Source organism: Lissotriton vulgaris, chromosome 5, assembly GCF_964263255.1.
Source record: "Lissotriton vulgaris chromosome 5, aLisVul1.2, whole genome shotgun sequence".
NCBI lineage: Eukaryota > Metazoa > Chordata > Amphibia > Caudata > Salamandridae > Lissotriton > Lissotriton vulgaris.
Window position 1 is genome coordinate 371,177,662 of NC_141693.1, and position 24,988 is coordinate 371,202,649.

Here is a 24,988-nt window from a genome sequence, read left to right on the forward strand (position 1 = left end):
GAGGGTCCTCAGACCCCTCCCACTCCTCTCCGTAATCTACATCTTCACCATATTCGGAATCAACAATGTAGACCGGCTCCCTGGGGTCCATAGGCCCCATCAGCGTTGGACTCTGCGTCGGGTGACGCCGGATCGACTCCGCGTCCGGAGTCGGAGAGGGAATGGGGCGGCGCCGCGCGGGGGCGGCGCCGGAGAGGCCGGTTGACCAGCCGGCGCCGATCCTGAAGGCCCCTGCGGCACCGGGGCCGGAGCCGTCGGCGGCGCCGGAGCACCCGACAGCGTCGAGGCCGGAGCACCCGAACCGCTAGGGCCCTCGGACGGGACCACAGGTTCCGCAGGCGCCGGAGGCCCCGTCGGAGGAGACAGTGCCCTCATGGCCATGAGGAACGCCTCTATCTCCTCGGGCGACGCGCCTTGCCCAGGGACCGCAGGGTATGGAGCAAGCCGCGTCGGCGACTAACGCGGAGCCGCGGGGGTGGGGCTATCCGAACCCCTGGCCTCATCGTGCGAGCGTCGGGGGGAGTCGGGGGTACGATGACGCCCCGACTTCTTGTGCTTCCTACCTGAGGAACCAGAGGAATGGTGACGACTCCCGGAGCGCTCGTGACGGCTCCGCGACCGCTCCCTCGATCGCTCCCTTGACCTCCGGCCGGACCAGGACCGCTCTCGACGCGGGGCCGACACCCGGAGCTCGAGCAGCTTGCGGGACCGCTCCCGTCTAGCTTTATTCGTCAAGGCCCGGCAATCGACGCAGGCTTCCTCGTCGTGGTCGGGGCCCAGACACCGGAGGCAGAGTCGGTGATGGTCCGTGACCGATATCGTGTGGTCACAGTCGTCACAGTTCTTAAAACCAGGCATCTTACCGGCACCGTAGAAGATATCAAAAATATTCAAAAACTTTGGTCAAAGACCGGAGTACTGCTCTTCGGATCTGCGCTAACTGGCGCGGAAAAAAGAAGAACTGACGTCAGCGCGCGGAGGCGGCGTCTATATACTCCAGCGACGTCATCACGGCGCACGACGCCGACGACGGACGCGGAGCCGCAGGGGATGCCTGCAGACGACGCCTACCGACGCGCAGGGGTACTGCTACGCAAAACTTTCCGGATCCAGACTGACCCCTCGGGATATTCGAAGGTAAGGAATCTAATACTAACCTGTTTCTTTCAGATTAAATAGGCAACTCGCATGTCACTTCTAACATGGGCGACCTAGAATAGTAGTCATCCGAGGCCACCTACCAGCATGCAGAGGTACTGCTTAAGATCTTCCAGATCCAGTCTAATGTTGGGGCATATTCTAAGGTGGGGAATTTGCAGCTAGAAGTCACTATCAGAAACATTTGTTACGTCTGAACCCAACACTAGATGGCAAAGCATGTGATCTAGAGTGTTTGTCCATACCTGCCAACTCACACAGTGTCACTGTGTGTCTCACGATTTCTGCTCCCTTTACACGATCGCACAGTAAGAAGCCGAAATCAAATGGTAGCAGGGAAAAGATGAAAAGTACTGTAAACAGTGAATTTCAGCTTGTTTTCAGAGGCTGTGAGCAGCCAATGTCCATTAAAATGTGTTAAAATACTCCAGGACATCAGCGATAGCCGCAATGACTTATTTTGCATTTTAGGAGGAGGGGGGTGGCTTGATGAGGGGCAGAGTGCCTTCTAGAAACTTCTCTGCACTAGGCCCTGCCCCTCCAAAGCCCTGCCCCCTTACACAGTGAAGTTATTTAGTAAGTTGGCAGGTATGTTTATCAGTTGTCCAAAAATACCCACTACCCAGAGCCATCAAACAAAAAACATGAGGGCATGCTGCCCAGGAAGGATGATAAATTTCTGACAAACAGCGCGGTTGCTACTTCCAGAGAAACAATCTTCAAATATTAAAGATGACAGTCTTTCCGCTCAAGGATACACTTTTGGTTGTAGAGTGTATTTTGGTACCTTAGTTTTCTTTCATTTGGGTGTAGAATAGATTTAGATAAAGGGCCAGGATAGCCTTCATGTCTTGATGATGTGTTGATGCTAAAGTGGCCTTTATCAGCAGCAGTCCACATATGATTTGAAAAATATTTACCTCATCCAGAGCAACCACCATACATTTGGAAAATATCAATGGGACTGACTTCAGACAGAATGGGAAGACATGAAATTGATAGTGTGTTCCAGTCAAAAACAGAGAAACTTTGTATGTCTCTTGCATATGGGGATGTTAAAGTGAAGAGAGTAAGAGTAAAAAAAAAAAAAAAAGAGTAAAAAATTACTTTGATTTGGTTTAAATCATACAAAGATGGTTGACCGCTAAAAACACATAAAAACTTGTGACTTAAAATTCATGTCTGAATACTAGTTAATTAGTAGACTTTCCCTTTAAAACATTGTAATCAGTAAGACGAAGGAAAGAAAAGAAAAACTGTGCAAATTGTGCCTTTTAGTCTTATGGAGTTGTTTAACCTTGCAGGATCTGGTTCTTGTATATTTGCTTTGAAGTAAATGTACAAGCGTTTTCTGAATCAAGTTCCGGGTCTTTCTTTTCTAACGCTTTTGCAGCTAAATTCAAAAGCTTTAATGATTTGCATGCCAATTGCACTGTTGATCCTCCTAGACATTTTATTACTGCGGACCTGCATGTCCTTATCAGTTCTTTTTTCAATAACGGCCGCAGCAGTCTTTTCCGTTCTGATAATAGTGCCGGGCAAATACAAAGTAGGTGGAGCACTGATTCGTCATCTTGTCCGCATAGGCGACAGTCCATTGAAGGCCAGGTGCGTTTCCATTTGGGTGTTAAATCTTTAGTTGGGTACACTCCCAGTCTCAGTAGAATTAATTGCAGTTTCATTCAATTTGCAAAGTGTTCCAAAAGGTATGGTTGGGGCTTTAGCTTTTTATATGTCGGCAGCACCATCAATGCATTTGTTTTCATCGACAACGAGGCTTTGTCCTGTTTTTGGGACATTGGGTTGACTACTTTGTTGACCAATTGTTTGAACTCCGAGTAGGACAGTGCAGTGTGCCATGCTTCCTCTAACTTTAGCGCCTCTTGATTTTTTTAGGAACGAATAGGCCGAATTAGTCAGTTTTGATTGTTTTTCGACCACCAGCCAGCAGTAGTTTACCAGGGAGTCGTCCTCCGCTGCTCGCATTCTCCAATAGTACTTGACCAGCGCTCCCTGTCTTGCCATGGTCTGGTTTTTTAGCCCAAATTCAAGTCTTATTTGGTCTTGTGAGATATGGTGCGGGATGTGGAACAGTTTTTTGAAGAGGCTGGATTGGGCGATATTCAAGGATGTTGCATCTTTTGCGTTTAATAGTTCGGAACAGTATGTGATTGCGGGTAGAAATTTTGATGCCACGACCTTTAATAAGTGGGTAGTGGAACTGTCACTAAGTTTTTTTTGCAAGGTTTTAAAGGCAAGGAGTAATTGATTAGCTTTAGTTTTCGGGTGTGCTTGGTGTTGCTTGTAATTAAGATGGCTATCCAGCGTTAACCCCAAATACTTGTATGTCTCCTCGCGGTCAAAACTGTTGCTGTTAATCGTCCAGGCGAATTTTGGTATTTTTTTCTGTGGACTTGAAAAACACATGACCTTTGTTTTTTAAAAATGTATCTGTAGTTGGTTTAGGTCTGTGTATTCTACCAGTTTGTTTATTAATCGTTGTAGGCCATGAGGCGTTTGTGAGAGCAACACAATATAATCTGTGTATTGCAGACTTGCTGTTCTCTCATTCCCCAGTTTTGGAGGATCGCCTAATGTTGAAAGTAAGTGGTTGTCTAGGTCTGCTGTGTATATATTAAATAAACAGGGGGCCAACACGCACCCCTGTTTTAGGCCATTGATGGTAGTGATTTTGTTTGTTAGGATTCGACCATCTCCCATTTTTATTTGAACCCATGTTTTCGAGTAAAGGTCTATGATTGCATTTAATAAGTTTGAGGGTGCACCCCAGGATTCCATTTTTGCCCATAGGGCTTGTCCAGGGACCTTGTCGAAGGCCGCCTTGAGGTCCACGAAACACGCATACAATACTTTGGAGTTTGCAATAGATTGATTGGCCAGGAGTGTAACGGCGGAAATGTTTGCTAAAGTGCCCATTCGGGCTCGAAAGCCCGTCTGTGTGTTGGAGATCAGTTTGATGTTTCCTACCCAATCTTCTAGATCCTTAAGCAGGTTTGCGGCGTAGATTTTTGCCTCGACGTCTATGAGGGCTATTAGCTTGTAATTTAAGGGATTTGCGCGAGCCCCTGCTTTAAATATTGGGTGCAATACACTTCCTCGCCAGGAATCGGGGATAGTGTGGGATTCCCAAATGTTGTCAAACAGTGTGGCTAGAGGTTTGGACCAAAATTGTGGGTCTTTTTTGAATAGGGCGTTTAGCAGACCGTTGGGTCCCGGCGCTCCGTCTGATCTCTGCTTTTTAATGATATTCATTACTTGTTTTTGTGAGGTCTGGTTGTCGACAACCAGTTGGTCCGACCCTGATGTTTCCGGATGATTTTGGTGCAATTTTCCTTCTTTTTGTTTTGCTTGGGTGTTGCTATGATTTTCCAAATACGGGTTACTGGTCGTTTGGTTAGGGGCCTGTGAGATTCGATTCAATGTCTCTGCCTTCTTCTGCTCTTTTGTTAGAGTCTCACTGGTGGATCTATGGTATGTTTGTATCGCCTTCCCTATTTCGTTTTCAGTTGTAGCTCTGGGGGCTGTCTGTGAATTATATGTTGCTTCTATATGAGCTCGCTATGCATGCTCGGTTATATCCGAGTTAAAGTGCCGATTTTTCCCGTTAGCTAGAACATTGATCTGGGCCCAGAACTGCTTTGAATTTTTTTGTCGACTTACATGGAGCATTTTTGTCCAGAGCTGCTCATTATGTTTACGTTTGGCGTCCCGGGTCTCCTTTTTTAGGTCTTTTTTCATTTGTTTAATTGATGTCAGAGCCAAAGTGAAGAGAGGGAAATATCTGCTGAAGAACCAGAGTGCAGAATTCCTCCCTTTTGACCTGTTTGTTTTCATATTTTACAAACAATTAGGAGCAAAACTCAAGAGTCTGACTTTCTTCTTTCGGAACCAAGAAATAACATGAGTAAGTGTCCTTATTCTTCTGAAACTTTGGAACATTTTCTATAGCACTTTACACAAGAAAGACCTGACCTACAAAGTCAGTTGCTTCAAGTGTTGCAGTTTCAACACCTTAGGTGAAATAGAAGAAAATAACTGATTCTGATTTTATAACCACAATTGACAATGTTTAGCACACATCTGGTTTTGTCACCTTCTGGTGGAAATATTCTACCTCACTAAGGAGCTGAATGGTCGTGGCAGAGCAAGAGAGTTATTGTTACGCTGGAGCAACCTTTCCGGCTGCTGTAGCAGGTTGTGAATAGCTGTTTTTCAGTGGATTCTGCCTCAGAATAAAAAACAATTTTTGTGGTTGCCGTTTCAAATGCTTTAACTTTTCATGCCTTTTTCAAAAGGAAATATGTGATCACTGCTGGCCTCTAAAATATGCTTTAAACTGTAATTAAAAAAAAACCTTTTTCTCCAAGCCTACGGTTTAATATTTCTTTTCTCATGGACTAGAATTCTTCATCAGGATGAGAAAGCAGAACATAAGGCAATGCCTATAATGTTTTGTTTCATCCGAGTGGTCAAGGATGTGACCCTCAACCAAGAGTTGCATCCCAAAGAAAGATAATGGCATATGTCATGTGCTGCCATATAAGCAGACTTATTATAGCTTCTTGTAGCATATCTCCAAGTCTCTCCTGTTCCATTTCTGAAACCAGACCAACAAACTGGACCAGAGCACTATATATCTCTCTATAGTACCGGCCTAACAGTGAAGTACAGCTTGCAACCCAGGAGGCTTTGTTAAAATTGAATACACTCCGCCCCCCCCCCCCCCCCCCCCAGACATAATTCATTTGTTTGCTCTGTTTTTCAAGCAGTGCTGAGGAAATGGGCAAGAAACAATGTTTTCTAGAGGCAGACACAATCAAGTGGCATAGTTTCTCTTAAGAGAGGATCCGGTTCTGATGGTCTGCATTTTTTATTTTGAGGGCAAACAGCAATTTTATAGATGCATCAAGGTGCATATCCTGAGTTTAGTAACAAAGATAACAGATGTCCCATAAGCTGGGCCCAACGCTTCCGTATTTATATTGAAATGCCCTGTTCATAACTACATGAAATAAGATCAGATCATCCATAGCAGATATACTAGGAGGCAGCTGGTCTAGGATTTTGAGAAAACACTGATATATCATTGCCCTTCTACAGAGGGGTGTGAGACCTGGATTTGTGGTACCTGCCTGAGCTTAACTTTTAGCAATGATAAAACATCTATGGTGCAACACCAAGTTCTTAACTTCTCACTAGATGTTGGATAGCACTAGTGGCTCGACTTGGAGACTGATCTCACTGAATTAGAACCCCAAACATTTGGATACAGAAACTCCATAAATCGTAGACAACATTAATACTGAAGTCTAGTTCCTCAACATCGGCCAAGAGTGGCAGTTACTCAAGGAGCAGACTAAGGTCCAGAAGTGGAAACAAACGTTGTCTCACCAGAGGCTAAATAGGAGGAAGACACCTCACTTGCCCAGTGTATTGCCAGCGGCAAACTCCCTCCCTTGCCCGAAGGCACTTGTATTGCATTCTCAATTGCAATTGTAATGGACTGGAAATTTGACACAGCGGATACAAATGTGGTGGTCATTCTTCCAGGAGTTCTTGACTCCACTCAAAGAGCTTCTGTCAAAAGATCTGGCATGGTGCTTAAAGTGGAATGGTGAAAAAAAACTCCTAAGAGAAGAATAAAATAAAAACATAAAACTTACTGCAAAAAGTTTGCAGGAATTAAAACAAAAAGAAGCCAGCTGAAAGCATATTTATAAACAGTAATTGAGGATCCTTCTCTGATGAGCTAGAAAAAAAATACGGCCTCCGTTAACCTGCACTGCGCAATGTGAAAAAGGGCTGCCTCTGGAGATCTTTAAAGGTTGAGCAACTATTTTGCATAGTGTGTTATGGGCTTATTGGAGGCTACATTTTTTCTATATTTTAAAAAAGGTCAAATATATTGCTGCTTTCAGCCAAACGCAATGGACTATCAACTTTACTAATTTTACTTTCAAAAACCAAAATAATAATACAATAAACAAACAATATTGCCCCTCAGACATGTTTACATTGTAAGAATATTTCTTTAACCCCTTCGATGCTGATGACGAGCTCAGCTCGTCATCACCCACGGGTGTCGTGTGCTGATGACGAGCTGAGCTTGTCATGGTGCCACTAAAATGGCAATTTCCAGCACAGGGGGGGGGAAACGCCTAGCAGCCAAGTGGTTAAATGGTGTTCTGAGCATCCCATGTCTGCAGAGAGATTCCACCGTTTATGGATAGCCAAAAGAATCCCATAACAGAGAAGCTGCTTTGCTCCGTGAGAACAAGATAGGGGTCCATCAAAACATTGAAGGACAAGGGCTCCACTATGGAGAAGGTGGGAGCAGGATTTCCATGAGGAGGTTAGCTTTGTTCTCTACTTGCAAGGGTAACTCTACAACTTCAGCAAGGATACCAGCTATAAATTAAGCAGCCTCCTCCATCAGGAGGGCCCAATGGCACTCAAAATACACCTCAGGAGAGGTACCCAACCTAATGGCCTCTACAGGGCAAAGTAGTTCTGTACATCCATATCAATAGGAGAAAGATGACCTCTTGCCTCATCGCTGTCTTCATCACCAAGATAGACTGTATTCAGCATTTGGATGTGGCCATAATCTCAGCCAAAGAGAACCACCCCTCCGATCAACAAAGTACTTAACCTGAAGAAAAGGTCAGTAGGGGGATGCTTCCTCTTCTATGTGCTGCTCCTTACATCTGGACATGAACAGAATGCTCTTTGTATTTGGAAAGTTTGCCACCTACTGTAATAAAAACAAAGTCTGCGCAGAGGACGTTTCTGGCACCAGTGGTAGAAACACCAGCCAGGGAATCAGCATTGTAAGAGGTGCTGCCAGAGCCAGAATAGCATCAGAAGGTGGCAGCATGGGTCCAGCAGGCTCCAACGATGAAGTCACCAGCGGAAGCTCTTTTAAAAATCTCAACGGCTTCTTAGGGCCTGAAGATGTACCAGAAAGAACAAGAACGGAGTGTAGAAGAGTAGGGTCTGCAATCCTATGGTCACCCCAGATTTTTGCTTTTTGCTTCACTGGTTTAAGACTTTCCCTGGCTGTGGGCCTGCTAATCAGACCCACAGCCTAGCTGTTCACTCTATAAATTGACATCCATGTACTTTAGGTACATTTACCAATTGGTATTGGGTCACTCTTGTAAGTCCTTGTACAGTGTACCATAGGTACCCAGGGCATAAGTGCACCCAAGGCCTACCAGGGGCTGCAGCATGTATTGTGCCACCCCTGGCTGGCCATCTAAATGTGACACAACTGGCTGGTAACACAGCTGGGACAAGGTGGTGTAATCACCCCTTGCTTTAGATATAGTATACCTATATCTAAACATAAAATGGACACATATACTCCTATAAGTCACTCCTATGGCAGGTCTTAACAATCCTGGAGGCAGAGTGCTTGGAATTATGTGAGATGGTGCTCTAGCATGAGCTGTTTTAAAAGAAACAAAGGTCCAGAGCTGAAAAGGGATATAAAACAAATGTTATATAGACCACAATAGGCTGCTATATATTTTCCTTGCCCAGCCGGACAGGGAATTTAATATTGAAGAATCCAAGTGTTTAGCAGTTTAAATATATTTAGCAACAAACAATTTTTGCAGTCAGGCACAGTCCTGCACCGTACTGGAGAAGCGGGAATAGAGAGGAAGGAAATCAAAGGAAAGGTTCATCAGGCAAAGGGAGTGAGCCAACTGGGCACTGTTTACAATCAAAATTAGCAGTATTTCCCAGAGTAGCACATACAATAATATACAGTGGTCACCAGTATGTCTACTAGGAGGAGTCGATGTTTCGATCCCGTGCTCAAATTAAAAAGGGATCATCTTCAGGACTCAACAATATGATTGCCTGGTTATACAGTATATACACCCTCTTGAGGGGTGGAAAGAGGCCTCAGGGCATGCGTAAACACAATGTGTTATCTGGGAGGGGATGAAGATCCCATGCGGCAGTCCTCCTTAGAAGCAAGGCGTGTAATAACACTAGTTGCGCCAAGGCTACAAGGAACTGTCTTTAGGAGAGAATGGAGATCATATGCGGCAGTCCTCCTTGGAATGATAACGTTAGGTGCGCCAAAAATACAAGGAACGGTATCTGTGTTCAGCGCAGACATTGGGCGCTGGCAGGATTACTTTGTTGTTAAGTTGCGGTCGCATGAATAAAAACGATCCGCGGTTTTTGAACAATTTCTCAATGACCGCGTGGAGTTGGGCTGGGGGTTCCGCGCATCAGCTGAGCCTGTCTGCAGCTTTCGGAACCAAGTCCTTTAGCTGTTTCCATGATAACGCTATACCATATATTCTTAAGTATATTATAATCCTCGCGGTTATTGCTAACTTTGGCATAGCATTATCAAAACATGTCGAGTAAGGTGTCATACGAATTGGAATACTACCCCCTCGCCAGTTCTGGCGACGGGGGTAGCATTCCACCCTTTTAGAGGGACACGACATGTATGTAACTGTGAACCCCGGTTAAAGTTAAACAGAGCCTCAGCATCACAAAATGGATGCTGCCACCACAGACGCAAGTCTGACCTCCTGCTGCTTGGAGTCCTTCCAGCGAGGGAGGCCTGGACAAAGGGTATCCTGCCTTGGGAGGTGCTAGCACCACCCCAGACAGGACTTTGTGTATTGAGGTAGGACAGGCTGAAAGGAATGAGACATGCCTGGGGCACACAAGGTGTCCCTGTGCATACCCCGGTTCAAACCAGTTGCTGGGGGACTCCAGCCCCAGCTCTGGAGCGAAACCGGACAAAGGATAGGGGGTGTAACCACCCCCCTTCCTGGTCCCACCCATAGCTAACTTCTCACACGGAGCAGAAGGCAGGCATCCAACCACATCAGGTGAATGCTGTAATTGGAATAGGTTCAGCACCAGTTGCTAGAAACTTCAGAACAGGAGTAAGAGGCTAAAGAGCAGAGTCTGGCACTGGCTGCATTTCCACCAATACAGGTCGAGAGGACTTGGTCGAGGCTGGAGTCAGGAAATGATGACTCACTGGAAGAACTCACCCTAGAGCAAGATCAACATCAAGCAGCAGAACAACTTCTCTTGTGGAGATTCTAGTAGAATGACCAGCCCTTATCCTTGAAAGTGTCTCACTTCAAAGACTAGGCTGGCATAGGCAAGCCGGAGCAAGATATGGATGGAGTACGACAGAGCAATCACAAGCCCAGCATTTGTCACATGCCCCTGCCATGAACCAACAAATCAATCAATCAATCAAACAGATTTGTAAAGCGCGCTACTCACCTGCTAGGGTCTCAAGGCGCTCGGAGTGGGGGTTGGGGAGGGGGGGATGGGGGAGTCGCTACTGCTCGAACAGCCAGGTCTTGAGTTGTTTCCTGAAGGAGAGATGGTCCAGGGTCAGCCGTAGGTGGGTGGGGAGGGTGTTCCATGTCTTGGCCGCCAGGTAGGAGAAGGATCTTCCTCCATCAGTGGATCTGCAAATTCGTGGGACGGAGGCGAGGCCAGCAGAACGGAGCTTGCGGGTGGGTGTGTAGAATGGGAGGCGGCTGTTGAGGTATTTCGGGCCCATGTCGTGGAGAGCCTTGTGTGCGTGGGTGAGGAGTCTGAACGTGATCCTCTTGCTGACGGGGAGCCAGTGCAGGTCTTTCAGATGTGTAGAGATGTGGCTGTGGCGGGGTATGTCCAGGATGAGTCGTGCAGAGGCATTCTGTATGCGTTGGAGTCGTTTCTGGCGTTTGGATTTGGCTCCAGCGAAGAGGGTGTTCCCGTAGTCTAGACGGCTGGTGACGAGGGCCTGGGTGACTGTCTTCCTGGTTTCGGTGGGGATCCACCGGAAGGTCTTTCGGAGCATGCGCAGGGTGTGTTGAAGCACGAGGACGAGACGGCATTGACTTGCTTGGCCATCGTGAGGGAGGAGTCCAGGATGAAGCCCAGGTTGCGTGCATGGTCCGTTGGCTTGGGTGCGGTGCCCAGGGCAGGGGGCCACCAGGAGTTGTCCCAGGCAGAGGGGGAAGGTCCCAGGATGAGGACTTTCGTCTTGTCTGAGTTCAGTTTCAGACGGCTGAGCTTCATCCATTCCGCAACGTCTTTCATTCCTTCCTGAAGGCAGGCTCTGGCGGTGGCGGGGTCGTTGATGAGGGAGAGGATCAGCTAGGTATCGTCGGCGTAGGAGATGATGTTAAGGTTGTGTTGGCGTGTGATGGCTGCGAGAGGGCTCATGTAGACGAAGAGGGTGAAGCCGAGTGAGGATCCTTGCGGAACGCCGAAGATGACTTCGGTGGCCGCGGGTCGGAACGGGGGGAGGCGGACTCTCTGGGTTTTTCCGGCAAGGAACGAGATGATTCACTCCAGGGCCGCTCCTTGGATTCCGGTGCTACTGAGGCGCTGTATCAGGGTGCGGTGGCAAACGGTGTCACTTTACCTCCATGCATAAGACCCCACTTATCACTCAAACTTGGAATCATGCTTGGGCTCCTAGCAACTAGGATGCTGTGGGTGCTCTGGAATGCTTTCTTCAGAAATAACCCAACTTAAACCCTAAAAACAGGGAGGCAAAACACCAGTACACTGCACATTTAAATCTTTTTGTAGAAAAAGTATCCAAAGAGGTCTATTCTGGATCAACATCACAGAGCAAGAAAAAACAAGGAGTTCATGTCAGTGCAAAATGGTGGTGCAATATACAGCTCTGTTACCAAATGTCTAGGGAGTATTCCAGAGCCGCATCAGAGTCATGGTGCAAGATATCAAGGCAGGAGAACTGTTCTAACTTCCCTAAATCCAGTCTAGTATCTGGAGGATATTCAAAAGTTGAAGAATAAGTTTATGGGAACATCCATCAGACATGTTAAATTTAGCGCCTTTTTGCAGCATGTAGAACTAAAGTAACTCTCTATGTCTCTCACCAATGAAGCGGGACAAGGAAAAAATATATGTAGGGGGGGTTCATATTCCAATGCAAAGAGTGACATGGCCTTTTAGTTTGGGCCAGGGAGGGGATAATACTGAGCTGCAGATAAATGGTAGACATGTTTATAAACATAACAGCAGGAGCAACTGAGCAATAACTGTGTTCAAACTGATTTGATTATTTCCACCAATTACTTTTGTGCTATCCACCCTTATTTTGCAAGATCTTTGGATATGCCAATAGCTGAATTCAAGAACTTCAAATGTAAAAATTATCAGAAAATGCATGAAAAAGACACAGCTATCAGTCATTCCTAATGAGGAAAGTAATTATGTCCAAGCGACAGATTTCACTTTAACTGCACAAAAGAAAATTGCACTAGTGATCACCAACATACTACAATCCCAGTAACAAGAAAGTACACCATTTTCTTGGCATCTTTATTCATAGTGGAAATTATTAAACATAAAACGTCACCCACATACTCGAATAAATCCAGGTACAATATCACCAGGCCATTATTATTCTCCTGGTGAAGCGAATGTCAAACTTATTATGTTAATTAAAAAATAACTTTAGCAACCATTTGTAGAACCTCACCTGCCAGAGAAGAACTCCTCCATCGCTTTCCGGGCCTGACTGCTTTCCAGTTGCTTTTCCAAATGTTGCAAACACTCTTCAAGGATGGACTCCTCAAGTCCACTAGAGTAGAAAGGGAAAATAAATAAAGGTAGTGATGGCGATCATCCCTCAAGGTAACAACCGTGAAGAAATTCAACTTACCTGGAACCAGCCATTAAAAGTCCAGAGGAATGCTGTGAGAAAGTGGCTCTATATATACTGGACTAGGATGAAGTACAGTGTGTATAGAGTTCACCAACCCCTGAGGTATAACAGAGGTTAAAGTCAGAACTGACCTTACTCTCCAAAGTGGTAGCTTGGTCGAGCAGTAGGCAGTACCAGAGGACAGAGTAAAGCATTTGTTGTACACAGTCAGCAAAAAGTTTCACACACTCAAGGACTGAACTCCAAGCTAATTGTTTTTATATCCACAGATATAGGTGTTTTATTTTTAGAACCAACAGTTATAAAAATAAGGAATATGCTACTTACCAGTAGGCATCTGTTCTTGGCATGTAGGGCTGCTGACATTCATATCTGTGCATAGATCGCCGCCTAGTGTTGGGTCCGGATGATTGCACATTGTTGTCCTGGAAGAGTCTTCGAAGTATCACGAGATAGGGGACTCCTCCCCTGGACTACAGTGCGCATGGACATCCTCTCCATCCCCAGATTGTTTTTCGCCATTGTGGCAGAGATGGAGTGTAATACTGAAAGTGATGACCATGCCTGAAAATGATTGAGAGCTACAGCTGCGACAGGCACCGGGGAGGAGGGTGGGCGATATGAATGTCAGCAGCCCTACATGCCAAGAACAGATGCATACTGGTAAGTAGCATATTCCGTTCGAAGCATGTGGGCTGCTGAATTCATATCTGTGCATAGAATAAATAGCAGTTACCTACTTACCGGCGGGTGCCCATGCCAGCTGCAGCAGTCTGAAAGAGAGTTCTGAGAACAGCCTGTCCTACAGCAGCTTGCTGTTTGGAGTGTACATCTACGCAGTAGTGTTTGGTAAATGTATGTATGGTGGACCATGTGGCTGCTCTACATATATCTTCTAGAGGAATGTTACCCAGGAAAGCCATGGAAGCCCCTAACTTGCACGTGGAATGCGCTCTAGGGGGAACTGTTAATGTGCGCTTAGCCTTCTGATAACAGATCTGGATGCATTTAACAATCCACCTGGCTATACCTGACTTGGAGATTGGGTTGCCCTTATGTTGTGGAGAGAAGGCAACGAATAGTTGTTTAGTTTTTCGAAAGTCTTTTGTCCTGTCAATGTAATACAGGAGAGCCCTTTTGACATCTAAAGTGTGCAATGCTCTGTCTGCCACTGAGTCAGGTTTAGGAAAGAAAACTGGCAGTTCAATGTTTTGGTTAAGGTGGAACTGCGAGACCACCTTTGGCAGGAATTTAGGGTTAATGCGAAGCACCACCCTATTCGCATGGATTTGCAGGTAGGGTTCTTGAATTGTGAGGGCTTGCAGCTCACTGACCCTCCGCAGCGATGTAATAGCTATTAGGAAGGCCACCTTCCAGGTAAGAAACTGTATTTCACATGAATGGAGTGGCTCGAATGGTGGCCCCATGAGTCTGGTGAGAACGATATTTAGGTTCCAGACTGGTGAAGGAGGGTGTCTGGGATGGATTACTCTCTTAAGTCCCTCCAAAAAGGCTTTAATGGCAGGCACCCTGAAAACGGAAAGGTGCTGCCTGTTTTGAAGGTAAGTGGCTATGGCCGCCAAAGGTATCCTGATTGAACTGTATGCCAGGTTGCATTGGTACAGATGCAGTAAGTAACATATGATGTTTTGCGTAGATGCATCCAACGGATTAATGTCATTGTTGGAGCAGTAAATAACAAAGCGCTTCCATTTGGCTGCATAGCAGGCCCTGGTAGTGGGTCGTCTTGCCTCCTTGATGATGTTCATACACTCAGGAGGCAAGTTCAGGTATCCAAATTCTATGACCTCAGGAGCCAAATCGCAAGGTTCAACTGTTGGGGATCTGGGTGCTGAACCTCGCCATGGCTCTGAATGAGGAGGCTGGGAGTGAGGCGCAGCCGTTGGTGAGGCACCACTGAAAGTTCCAGGAACGTGGTGTACAAAGCTTGCCGTGCCCACGTCGGAGCAACTAGGATGAGCGTCATGGAGTGCTGCCGCAGTTTGCGCGCCACCAGAGGTATGAGGGGGGCTGGCGGAAAAGCGTACGCAAATCTGCCTGACCAGTTCATCCATATCGCATTGCCCTGAGACTGCGGGTGTGGGAACCTGGCGGCGAAGTTTGGGCATTTTGCTATCTCGCTTGTGGCGAAGAGGTCGATGTCTGGATGACCCCACTGCTGGAAGTATGGATGGAGTACTGACGGGTGGATCTCCTACTCGTGCATCTGACGACTGTGCCTGCTGAGCAGGTCCGCCATCTGGTTGTCGACACCCGGGAGATGCTCCGCCATGAGGAAGATGTTCCACTGAATGGCCCACTTCCACATGCTCTGGGCCAGGTGAGACAGCTGCGGGGAGTGCGTGCCTCCCTGTTTCTGGATGTAATACATGGCGGTCATGTTGTCCGTCCGGATCAATACGACCTTGTTGCACAGGTGCAACTTGAAAGCCTTCAGTGCCATGAAGATTGCCATCAACTCCAACACATTGATATGCATCTTCTGCTGTTGTGACGTCCAGAGTCCCTGCACTGTGAAATGGAGAACATGCGCTCCCCAACCCTGGAGAGAAGCGTCCGTCGTTAGCACTATCTGCGGAACAGGCTCTTGGAACGGTCGGCCCCTGCAAAGGTTTTGTGGATTCCACCAATGCAGAGAGTTGTAAGCACGACCGGTCACCAACACTAGGTCTTTCAGATGGCCATGAGCCTGGTTCCACTGTAGGGCTAAGCATTCTTGAAGGGAACGCATGTGCAGTCTCGCGTACGGGACTATGAATATGCAGGATGCCATCATACCGATCAGTTGCATGAACACCTGCGCTGGGAGGGATTGCTGAGGTTTGAACCTCTGAATGAGCAGCTGCATGCTGTTGACCCTGGCAGAGTTCGGCTGCGTAGTGGCCGACTGAGTGTTTATTGTCGCCCCTAGGTACTGTTGCACATGGGCTGGCTGCAGGTGAGACTTCGCGTAGTTGAGTGAGAACCCCAGACTGTGTACGAGGTGAATGGTCCGCGACATATCGCGGCCGCATTGCTTTGCTGAACTGGCCTGGCCTGAACCAGCCAGTCGTCCAGGTAGGGATACACGTGAACACCTTGCCTGCGAAGGTGCGCCGCCACAGTCGCTAAGCACTTGGTGAACACCCTGGGAGCAGTAGTGACCCCGAACGGCAGAACCTTGAACTGGTAATGCTGATTGTTGATAGTGAACCTGAGATATTTTTTGTGACTGGGGTGAATGGGAATGTGGAAATATGCATCCTTGAGGTCCAGGGTGGCTAGGAAGTTGCCCTGACGGAGCAGCGGTAGGACCTGTTGCAAGGTTAGGATGTGAAAGTGCTCTGAAAGGATGTATTGGTTGAGGGGTCTGAGGTCTAGAATGGGCCGCAGGGACCCGTCCTTTTTTGGAATCAAGAAGTACAGAGAGTACACCCCTGTACCCTGCTCTTCTACAGGCACGAGTTCTTTGGCTCCTTTTTGTAGCATGGAGAGTACCTCTTGCTGCAATAAGTGCGTGTGCTCTGCGGACATAGGACGGTTCCTTGGGGGTATGATGGGGGGGGGTGGAGGTTAGTTCTAGACAATAGCCGTACCGGATAAGTTGTCTCACCCACCTGTCTGTTGTAATGTCTTCCCAGAGTGGCAGGAACTGCTGGAGTCTTCCCTCGAAAGGTGTTAGATGGTCGGGGGCAGTGACAAGAAGTCACTGTTTGTTGGGAGCGGAGGATCTGGCGTTGTTATTGCCGCGTCCTCTCCCCTTGGCGCTGTTCCCACGGTATCCACCCATGGTGTTCTTCGTGTAGGTAGACTGCGTGTTGCCCTTGGCGTATTGGGAGTGCTGTAGAGCCTGTCCTCGTGTGGCTCCCCTGGTACCGGAGCAACAAAAGGAAGTGCCCCGAAACTGTTGAGACTGTAGAGCCCCCATGGATTTCGCCATCTCAGTGTCTTTTTTCATTTTCTCAAGTGTCGTGTCAACCTCCGGTCCAAACAGGAAGTCTGGGTTAACCGGCTGGTTGAGAAGAGTAGTTTGGATCTCGGATTTAAACCCTGAGATGGGCAGCCATGCATGGCGTCGCAGCATCACGCTAGTATTAATTGCCCTTGCCGCTGTGTCTGCTGCGTCCAGAGCGCATTTGATTGACGCATTGGAGACTAATTTACCCTCTTGTATAACCATTTCTGCACCTTCTCTGTACATATCAGGCATGTGCTGCACTAACTGTTCTAGTGTGTCGTAGTGCGCCCTGTCGTATCTAGCCAACAGGGCCTGTGTATTGGCTATTCTCCAAATATTAGCGGCTTGCGCTGCCACACGCTTTCCAGACGCTTGAAAGATTTTTGACTCTTTGTCCGGAGGGGGAGCGTCACCACTGGATTGAGAGTTAGCCCTCTTGCGTGCATTAGCCACCACAAGGGAGTCCAAGGGGAGCTGGCCTTTGATATAGGTGGGGTCCACTGGGGCAGGCCTGTATTTCTTGTCGATCCGGGGGTTAATAACCCTGGCTTTGGTTGGCTCCTTGAAAATGTCCGTCGCATGCTTGAGGACCCCTTTAAGCATGGGCAGTGTCTTAGTGGAGCGTTCAGATGTTGAGAAGGTGTCAAATAAGAAATCCTCATCCACTGGCTCGGCATGCATGTCGACGTCATGGTTGAGGGCAGCACGTTCAATCAATGCATTAAATGCTGCGGTGTCTGTAGGAGAGTAGGGTCTGCAATCCTATGATCACCCAGATTTTTTGCTTTTGTTTCACTGGTTTACGACTTTCTCTGGCTGTGGGCCTGCCAATCAGACCCACAGCCTGGCTGTTCTCTTTCTAAATTACCTCATGTACCCTAGGTGCATCTACCAATTGGTACTGGGCCACCTTATCAGACCCTGTAACTCAGGGCATAGGTGTACCCAGGGCTGCCAGGGGCTGCAGCATGTATTATGCCACCCCTGGCTGGCCTCCTAAATCTGACACAACTGGCTGCATGACAGCTGGGGCAAAGTCGTGTAATCACCCTTTGCTGTAGGTGTAGTATCCCTATACCTAACCCTAAAATGGACACACAGATTCCTATCAGTCACTCCTATGGCAGGCCTTGACAATCCTGAAGGCAGAGTGCTTGGAATCGTGTGAGATGGTGCTCTGGCATGAGCTGAGCCTGTCTGCAGCTTGCGGAATCAAGTCCTAATAGCTGTTCCATGATATCGCATACCATATACTCTTAAGTGCATTATAATCCTCGCGGTTAAATGCTATCTTTGGTATTGCTTTATCAAAACATGTCGAGTAAGGTGTCATACGAATTGGAATACTAACCCCTCGCCAATTCTGGCGACGGGGTTAGCATTCCACCCTTCTAGAGGGACACGACATGTATGTAACTGTGAACCCCGGTTAAAGTTAACTGAAGCCTCAGCTCCACAAAATGGATGCTGCCACCACAGACACGAGTCTGACCCCCTGCAGCTGGGAGTCCTTCCAGCGAGGGGAGCCTGGACAAAGGGTTTCCTGTCAGGGGCGGTGCTAGCACCGTCCCAGACATGGTTTTGTGTATCCTGGGTAGGCAGGGCTTTACAGGAAGGTGACTGCTGAGTGGCACCCCGGTGCTCACTACGCATAGGCCGGTCTGAACCAGTTCCAGGGGCACACCAGCCCCTGGCCTGGGGAAGTCCGGCATGGCTGAGGGGTGTAACCACCCCCCACCTAGTCCCACCCATAGGCAGGACCTAGTCACCGGGTCAGCCCCCTTTTTTAGTATAAAGATGGGAGCGGGCCCCCTGTTAAAATTAGATCATCTTTGGAATCAAGACACGACTTTCTTCGAAAGGACTTCACGATTTCTTCTTCAAGATTCTCCCTTGTGGCTAAGGAGTAGTCACCCTGCATCAAGCGGGCACCATCCTAAAGAACACTGCGGTCTGCTGCAAGTCCTTCATCACGAATCCGACGACCCAGCTCGACGAGACCCGGCTTCCCTGGCACCTCTGACCTCTACTCACCTCTACAGCCAAGCTGAGAACCGTGAGTGCGACGAGACCTCAAGGGACCGACGATCGCCAAGACTGCACGACATCTTTACTGCAAGCCCACCGTGTCCTCCACTGGTGAGTGCTTTGGGGTCCGAGAAGCCCCGACCCTGCGCAGCTCCAGCACCCAAGATCAGCCCCCCTGCATCTCCACGATCTGCGTGGGGCCCTTCTGCTGTTTGCTGTGCACCGCGTTGTTTGGCTACTAGCCGGCTGGCTTGTGGCCTTCTGAACGACGCCCAACGACTTCACGACTGCTGGTCTGGTTGCTCCAGGCTGGCCCTTGCTTCCTTCTTCAAGAGAGGCACCCCGGACCCTCCTGGTCCACTCCAGACGCCATTTTAGGTCCACCGCGTGGGCTTGAATTTGCCAAGGCTTTGTTGCCCAATCCTGGGTCCAGCGACGCCGACAGCTTCTATCTTCGTGGGACAGCTCGATCCTCCATCCTGGTCGCCGACAACGCCTCCTGGTCCGTGAGATCTTCGAGTCAAGCGTCACCCACTCACCTTGTCGAGGTGGCTACCATCCGGTGCCCTCCTGGTGCCCACTGACTACTGGCTAGTAGTCTCGAACTTGGTCCCCTCTGCTTTCAGGTGTCATCTATCTTCGAGATCCAGGCTTGGATCCAACTGAACTTTCTTCACTGGTCACCGGCCAGCATCTTTTCTTCCGGCTCCTGGTCCGTCTACGAGGATTCCCGACGTCTTTTCAGACCTATGCAGCTGCAGCCCCTGGGCTAGGTAACTTCGGCATTTCGGTGCCCCAGCATAGCCTCACTATCCAAGGGTCAGAATCTACTTTCGTTTTCTCCCTACCAGGTCGGGTTCGCCCGAGAACACTAACTTTCTATTTCCTAGCTACCATAGACTTTTGTCCCGCATCTCGCGTGAGAGTGCACACACTGCACCCGAGTCCCCTAGGCCTCCTAGAAGTAATCTAACGATTCCCTAGTCAAGTCCTAGCGATTCCAAAAGCTATTAGTACTGTACTTACCTGCTAGGAATTTCGCATTCCACTTTCAGAGTATATGGTTTTCCGTGCCCCTCGGGCATTTGTATATACTGTGCTAACTTAAGTATTTTTGTAAGAGTTTTGGTTTGTGCTTAGTACCCTGTCCTCATAAAGAGTACAGGGCTGTTGTGATCTTTAAATAAATAACTGTTTATTTTCATAACACTTGTGTGGTGTCCTTTCACTTGGTATTCAAGGGGTATATGTGTGGTAAACAGCTGGCTTAACACGCCCTCTCGAGTCTTTAGCCTTAGACTGCTCGTATCCACGCTACTAGGATAGCTGGTCTATAAGGTTGACTTACAACCAATCATCAATAAGGGTTGCTGGACTGATACATAGTGTTCACTAGAATAGTGAGCACTGCATATCAGGCCACCTTCTCACAGTGTCTTCAGTTGGAGATGGTTTAACATTGTAGGACTGTGAGTCCGGAGCTGTATGGGGGTCATCAGGGTCATCGCCTTGATCCCCGTCCCTGACCATTGATGCGAGTCATCCTGATCAGTGTCTGAGTAGTAAGAGTAGGCCATTTGGCCATAGTCTGTATTTAAGTCCTCCTCACTCTGAGCTGGAGAATGAGGCATATGTTGCGAATAGTCCTGAACAGGCTCAAAAAGAACAGGAGAGGTAGATGAGACCATCTTCTTTTTGAGGGGAATCCTGTAACCTTTGAACCGATGTTCAGGTGCGACCTTCCGCTTGTGGACGGTAAGCCTGCCCGTCTCCGAGTCAATCCTGAGTTTAGCCTGGTTGTCATATGAAGGCTCGTGATAGACGACCTGTTCGTGCATGGACTTGGAGGCCACCTTCGACGTCTTGGAAGCCTCTGCGGTTTCATGGCGTTCGAGATGCTTTGGGCGGGCCGTAGGCGGAAGTCCAAACTTTATTTGCGCCTAGCCCGTAGGTTTCGAGCCTGAAGTGGCTGATTCAGGTCTTTTCGACGCCTGTGTAGGCCGCTCGGTTGCCCGCGTCGAATCGAGCTCCCGGCGCGTGGCGCCCCCATCTTTGGGCATCGCCGACACCTTCGGGGCATCCTTGGTCGTTGGTTCAGAGCGTTTTCCAAGCATAGTCTTGAGTCCAGACAGGTTTGTCTCGAGACTTTTCCTCGACGGAAGGTCTTTGCTCTTCTCGCCATGTTTGGTCGTCGACGTCGGCGCCGACCCCTTTGAGGCGACGTGCTTGCTGGTCGAGGCCTGCTTTGATGACCGAGTCTTGGAGCCGACGGCCATCTTCGACGCCGAAGGATCGTCGACAGCCTTTGTTTGGACGTGCGTCGACGTCGAACCGACCACCATCTTGAGTAGTTTCGGTTTCGATTTTGGCTCCGCCTGTTTCGGTTTCGATTTCGTGGAATCGACCGATGGCTCGTTGGAAAGGGTCTTAGCCTGGCTTTGGCGCGGGGCTGTAGACCGTGTGGAAGGATCTTGGCTAAGGCCTTTCGGCGATGCCTCGACCGGAGCCGGAGGGGGCGGTATGATAGTGATAGGCCCGTAACTGTGGGCGGGCTCGGCTCTCCATTGGAGTCGTCATCGACGGCCCCAAGGGCCTCATCGTCGTCCCCTACCTCGACGACGTCTTGGTCGTGGACGTATTCTTCAGCTTGCTCGTCCACCTCGAAGTTGAAGTCCTGCTCCGACGCCGGTTCCGACATTTCTTCGGGAACGTCTTCTTCGTCTTCCTCTTCATCAGGGAGGACCTCTTCGTCTCCGGCATCGAAGATGTTCGCAGGTGCCGGGGCCGACTGTTGGGCCGACTGCCTCGCCGCGCGTCGAAGTTTAATAGTCTTCTTCGAGCGGAACTTCGAGCAGGCGAAACATTTTGACTCGTCGTGGTCGGGGGAAAAACATGTATTGCACACTGGGTGCACATCTAATTCGGAGTATTTCGAATTACAAACGGGACACCCCTTGAACGGGGTCCGTTCCATCGTCGATGTAGTCTGGGCCTGTGTTGTCGAAATAAATTTCGCTTTTCGACGTCGATTGTAAGAACTCGAAAGGGACAGGCACCGAACGATACAATACCGACGCTGTGAAGGCCTTTTGGCCTTAGGAGTAAAGAGTACAAGTTTTTGAAACTGGAGTCGAGATAAGGACATCCGAACCCAATGGCGCAAAAAAACAATCTGGGGATGGAGAGGATGCCCATGCGCACTGTAGTCCAGGGGAGGAGCCACCTATCTCGTGATACTTCGAAGACTCTTCCAGGACAACAATGTGCAATCATCCGGACCCAACACTAGGCGGCGATCTATGCACAGATATGAATTCAGCAGCCCACATGCCTCGAACACTGTTATGAGTTCTCTCATGTAATTACTTTGCAATGGAGCAATAAAGTGTGTGCACACAATTAATACAGTATTGGCAGTAAGCAACACAATCCTAAAACACACTATAGCATTGAGCTCAATGGGTTTTCCACATGCAAGTACAGTTGATTACTATATAGATTACTTTAGTAGTCCCAGGACTAGATCTTAGATTCAGTCTTGGGGTCTAAGCTGAAACCAGGTTAGCGAAAACATTTTAGTTACTGTAGCGAATTTTCATGAATATAAAGCTGTTTTAAAAGTTCACACTTTGAAGCTTTTCAAAGGAAATCTGACAATGTTATTCAATGGGAGAAAATTCAGGTTGCAGGTAAAGTACGACCAAGTTACTTTTGTAACCCAGCACTGGTCTCCTAGGGCCAGCACTGGGGTCTTAACTCAAAATAGGTAGGTAATTGCGTTTCAGTATTTCGTGTGATTTTTAGAGAACATTTCAAGTTTTCAAAAGTAGACACTTAGAAGAAATTTCATAGAAAAGTAGACAACGGGTTCCTATGGAGAAAATACAGATTACTAGTAACCCCGCTAGGGATTACTTTTGTGGTTCAGTACTGGGCTGGAAGGTACAGCACTAGCTTCTCCCCTGATCACAGGTGAGGAATTCAGACTTTATTTTATGTGAATATTTTCAGATTTCAAAACTTCACACAGAAAATTTTCGAGCCAAAATGAGTCAATGTTATCCAATGGCAGGTAAGTAAATTACCGGTTTCCAGGTGATTACTTGGTTGGTGAAAGATAAGTTACTTGCCTGTAATCCTAGTTCTCTTCCAGAGGTATCCTCATCAAAGTCATAAGCACTGAATATTCAGACACGTGGGCGGGAATATTCAGTGCTTATGACTATTGATGAGGATCCCCTGGAAGAGAAGTTAAGGTTTTGGGCATATACTATGGGGTCCCCCAGGGTCAGGTAAGTACAGTTAGTTCACTCCAAGCGGCACAGGGGCGGCCGGGTGCAGAGGTAGGTAGGCCCAATGATATCCAATGAGGGAAGGGGGGCCTTCGGTTGGTGGCTGCTGGCTAGCAGGCCACGCGGCTGTGGGAGCTGGGCTCCTGGTCACTTGCTCAGGCCAAGGGGGGGAAGTAGGATAGGACACAGGGGACACAGCCAGCGGCACTCGGGCGGCTAGGTGCAGGGTGCTTTTGAGCCGTAGGGTGCTCAATGTTATCCAATGGGAAAGGTCAAAAAGGAACAAAGGCTGCAGGCTCGGGGACGGAGACTCTCCAGGGGCAACCAGCACTTCGAGAGGTAAGTTGGGATGTTGGAGCACAGGTAGGTACCCCAAAGGGAGGCACAGGGGGCTGTAGGGCGCCGGGTTCAGGGGTGTCTTTGAGTGTCGGAAAAGCTTACCCTCGGCTGGTCGCGGTTGGGGTGGCCCCTGGTTCTGAGTCTGCAGGAGTCGGCTGGTTCGTCGAGAAGGGTCTTTGGGCACTGGACTTCGGGTCCCAGTCGCCGGGGGGATGTCCTCGTAGTCTTGGTTCAGTTGGGCCCGGCCCGGGCTCGGCGGGTGCAGAGTGGGCTGGTCCGGAGCTTCCTGGTGGGCACCAGGTGGGTTGTTGCAGCAGAGTCTCTGCTGATGGAAGTCCCAGTCTTAAAGAGGGTCAAGGCAGGCAGGTCCTCCGGGTGCCCCAAAGTTGCTGTCCGCAGGAGTCGCCTGGATTAAGCAGGAGCAGGTTCCAGTATCGACACCCGGTATGGCTGGGGCCAAGTCAGTTGTTGTCGTCCTGTTAGCAGCTGCACGGCGGGTCTTCTTCTTGATCTTCTTTCTTCTTTCCATATCGGGATCTGAGTAAGGACGGTTCAGGGAGCCCCTAAATACAGAATTTAGGGGCGTTACAGGTAGGGCAAGGACAGGGACCAATGGGTCCCTGCCCTGGGGTGGGTACACCTCCTAGCCTGCTCCTCTCCTGTGGGAGGGGGCAGGAGCCTAGCTGTGGGAGGGCAGGGCTCCCCACCTTCAAGATGGCCGGAACCCGGGGTCGTGCTTTACCTCTTCTCCCCCACCTGGGGAGTGGGGCCGGAACAGGCTGGCACCCCCCCCCCCCCCCCTTCCTGACGTAGTTTTTCCCGCAAGAGTGGGGGGCAGGACTGGTGGGGTATGGTTGCTGGGTACAGCAAATGGTCGGGAGAAGCTCACAGAGGCGGCATGCCTTTGAAGCTTCCCCCTGCCCAGGATGTGCATTGTTGCAGGCCCAGGAGAGCGGGGGCTCTCCTACCCAGGGGTCCAGCAACATGTCTGTTGTGTGGCAGCCTCCGCAGCCACTCAGCCAGACGTGGATTGTAGGTTGGGGTTTTAGAGGGCATCTCTAAGAGGCCCTCTGGTGCATTTTTACATTGAATCCCACACTGGCATCAGTGCGGGTTTAATGTGCTGAGAAGTTTGGTACCAAACTTGTCAGTCTTCAGCGTAGCCATTATGGTGCTGTGGAATTCGTAATGCCAACCTCCCAGCACCATATACTCTTAATGGCATCACTGCACTTACAGTGCCCAGGAATGGCCCTGGGTACTGTAGGTGCACAGGGCTCATGCACCTGTGCCCACAGCTCTGGCATAGGGAACCCAGCTATAGGGGTGACTAAAGTATGCCAGGGCAGTGGGTTCTGTGGGCATGGCACACAGGGATGTGTGTCATGTCGACTCTGGTTTTAGTTCTGTACTTAGGCACTCAGCCTGCAAAGGCAGTGTTTGGGTGCCAGGGTACAGGTCCCCTGAGGGTGACACAATAAGAGCTGCAGCCCTCAGGGGTCT

At 49.0% G+C, this 24,988-nt stretch overlaps 1 protein-coding gene across 14 annotated transcripts in view; it reads right to left on the minus strand.

Moving 5' to 3' along the window:
- Nucleotides 1-24,988, minus strand: part of UBR4 (ubiquitin protein ligase E3 component n-recognin 4) — a 1,723,360-nt gene that overhangs the window by 1,412,706 nt on the left and 285,666 nt on the right. For all 14 annotated transcript variants that reach the window (XM_086921716.1, XM_086921718.1, XM_086921717.1 and 11 more), the window contains exon 11: nucleotides 12,683-12,784. In XM_086921716.1, the coding sequence (XP_086777842.1) occupies nucleotides 12,683-12,784 (102 nt within the window). The remainder of the gene's footprint in view (nucleotides 1-12,682; nucleotides 12,785-24,988) is intronic.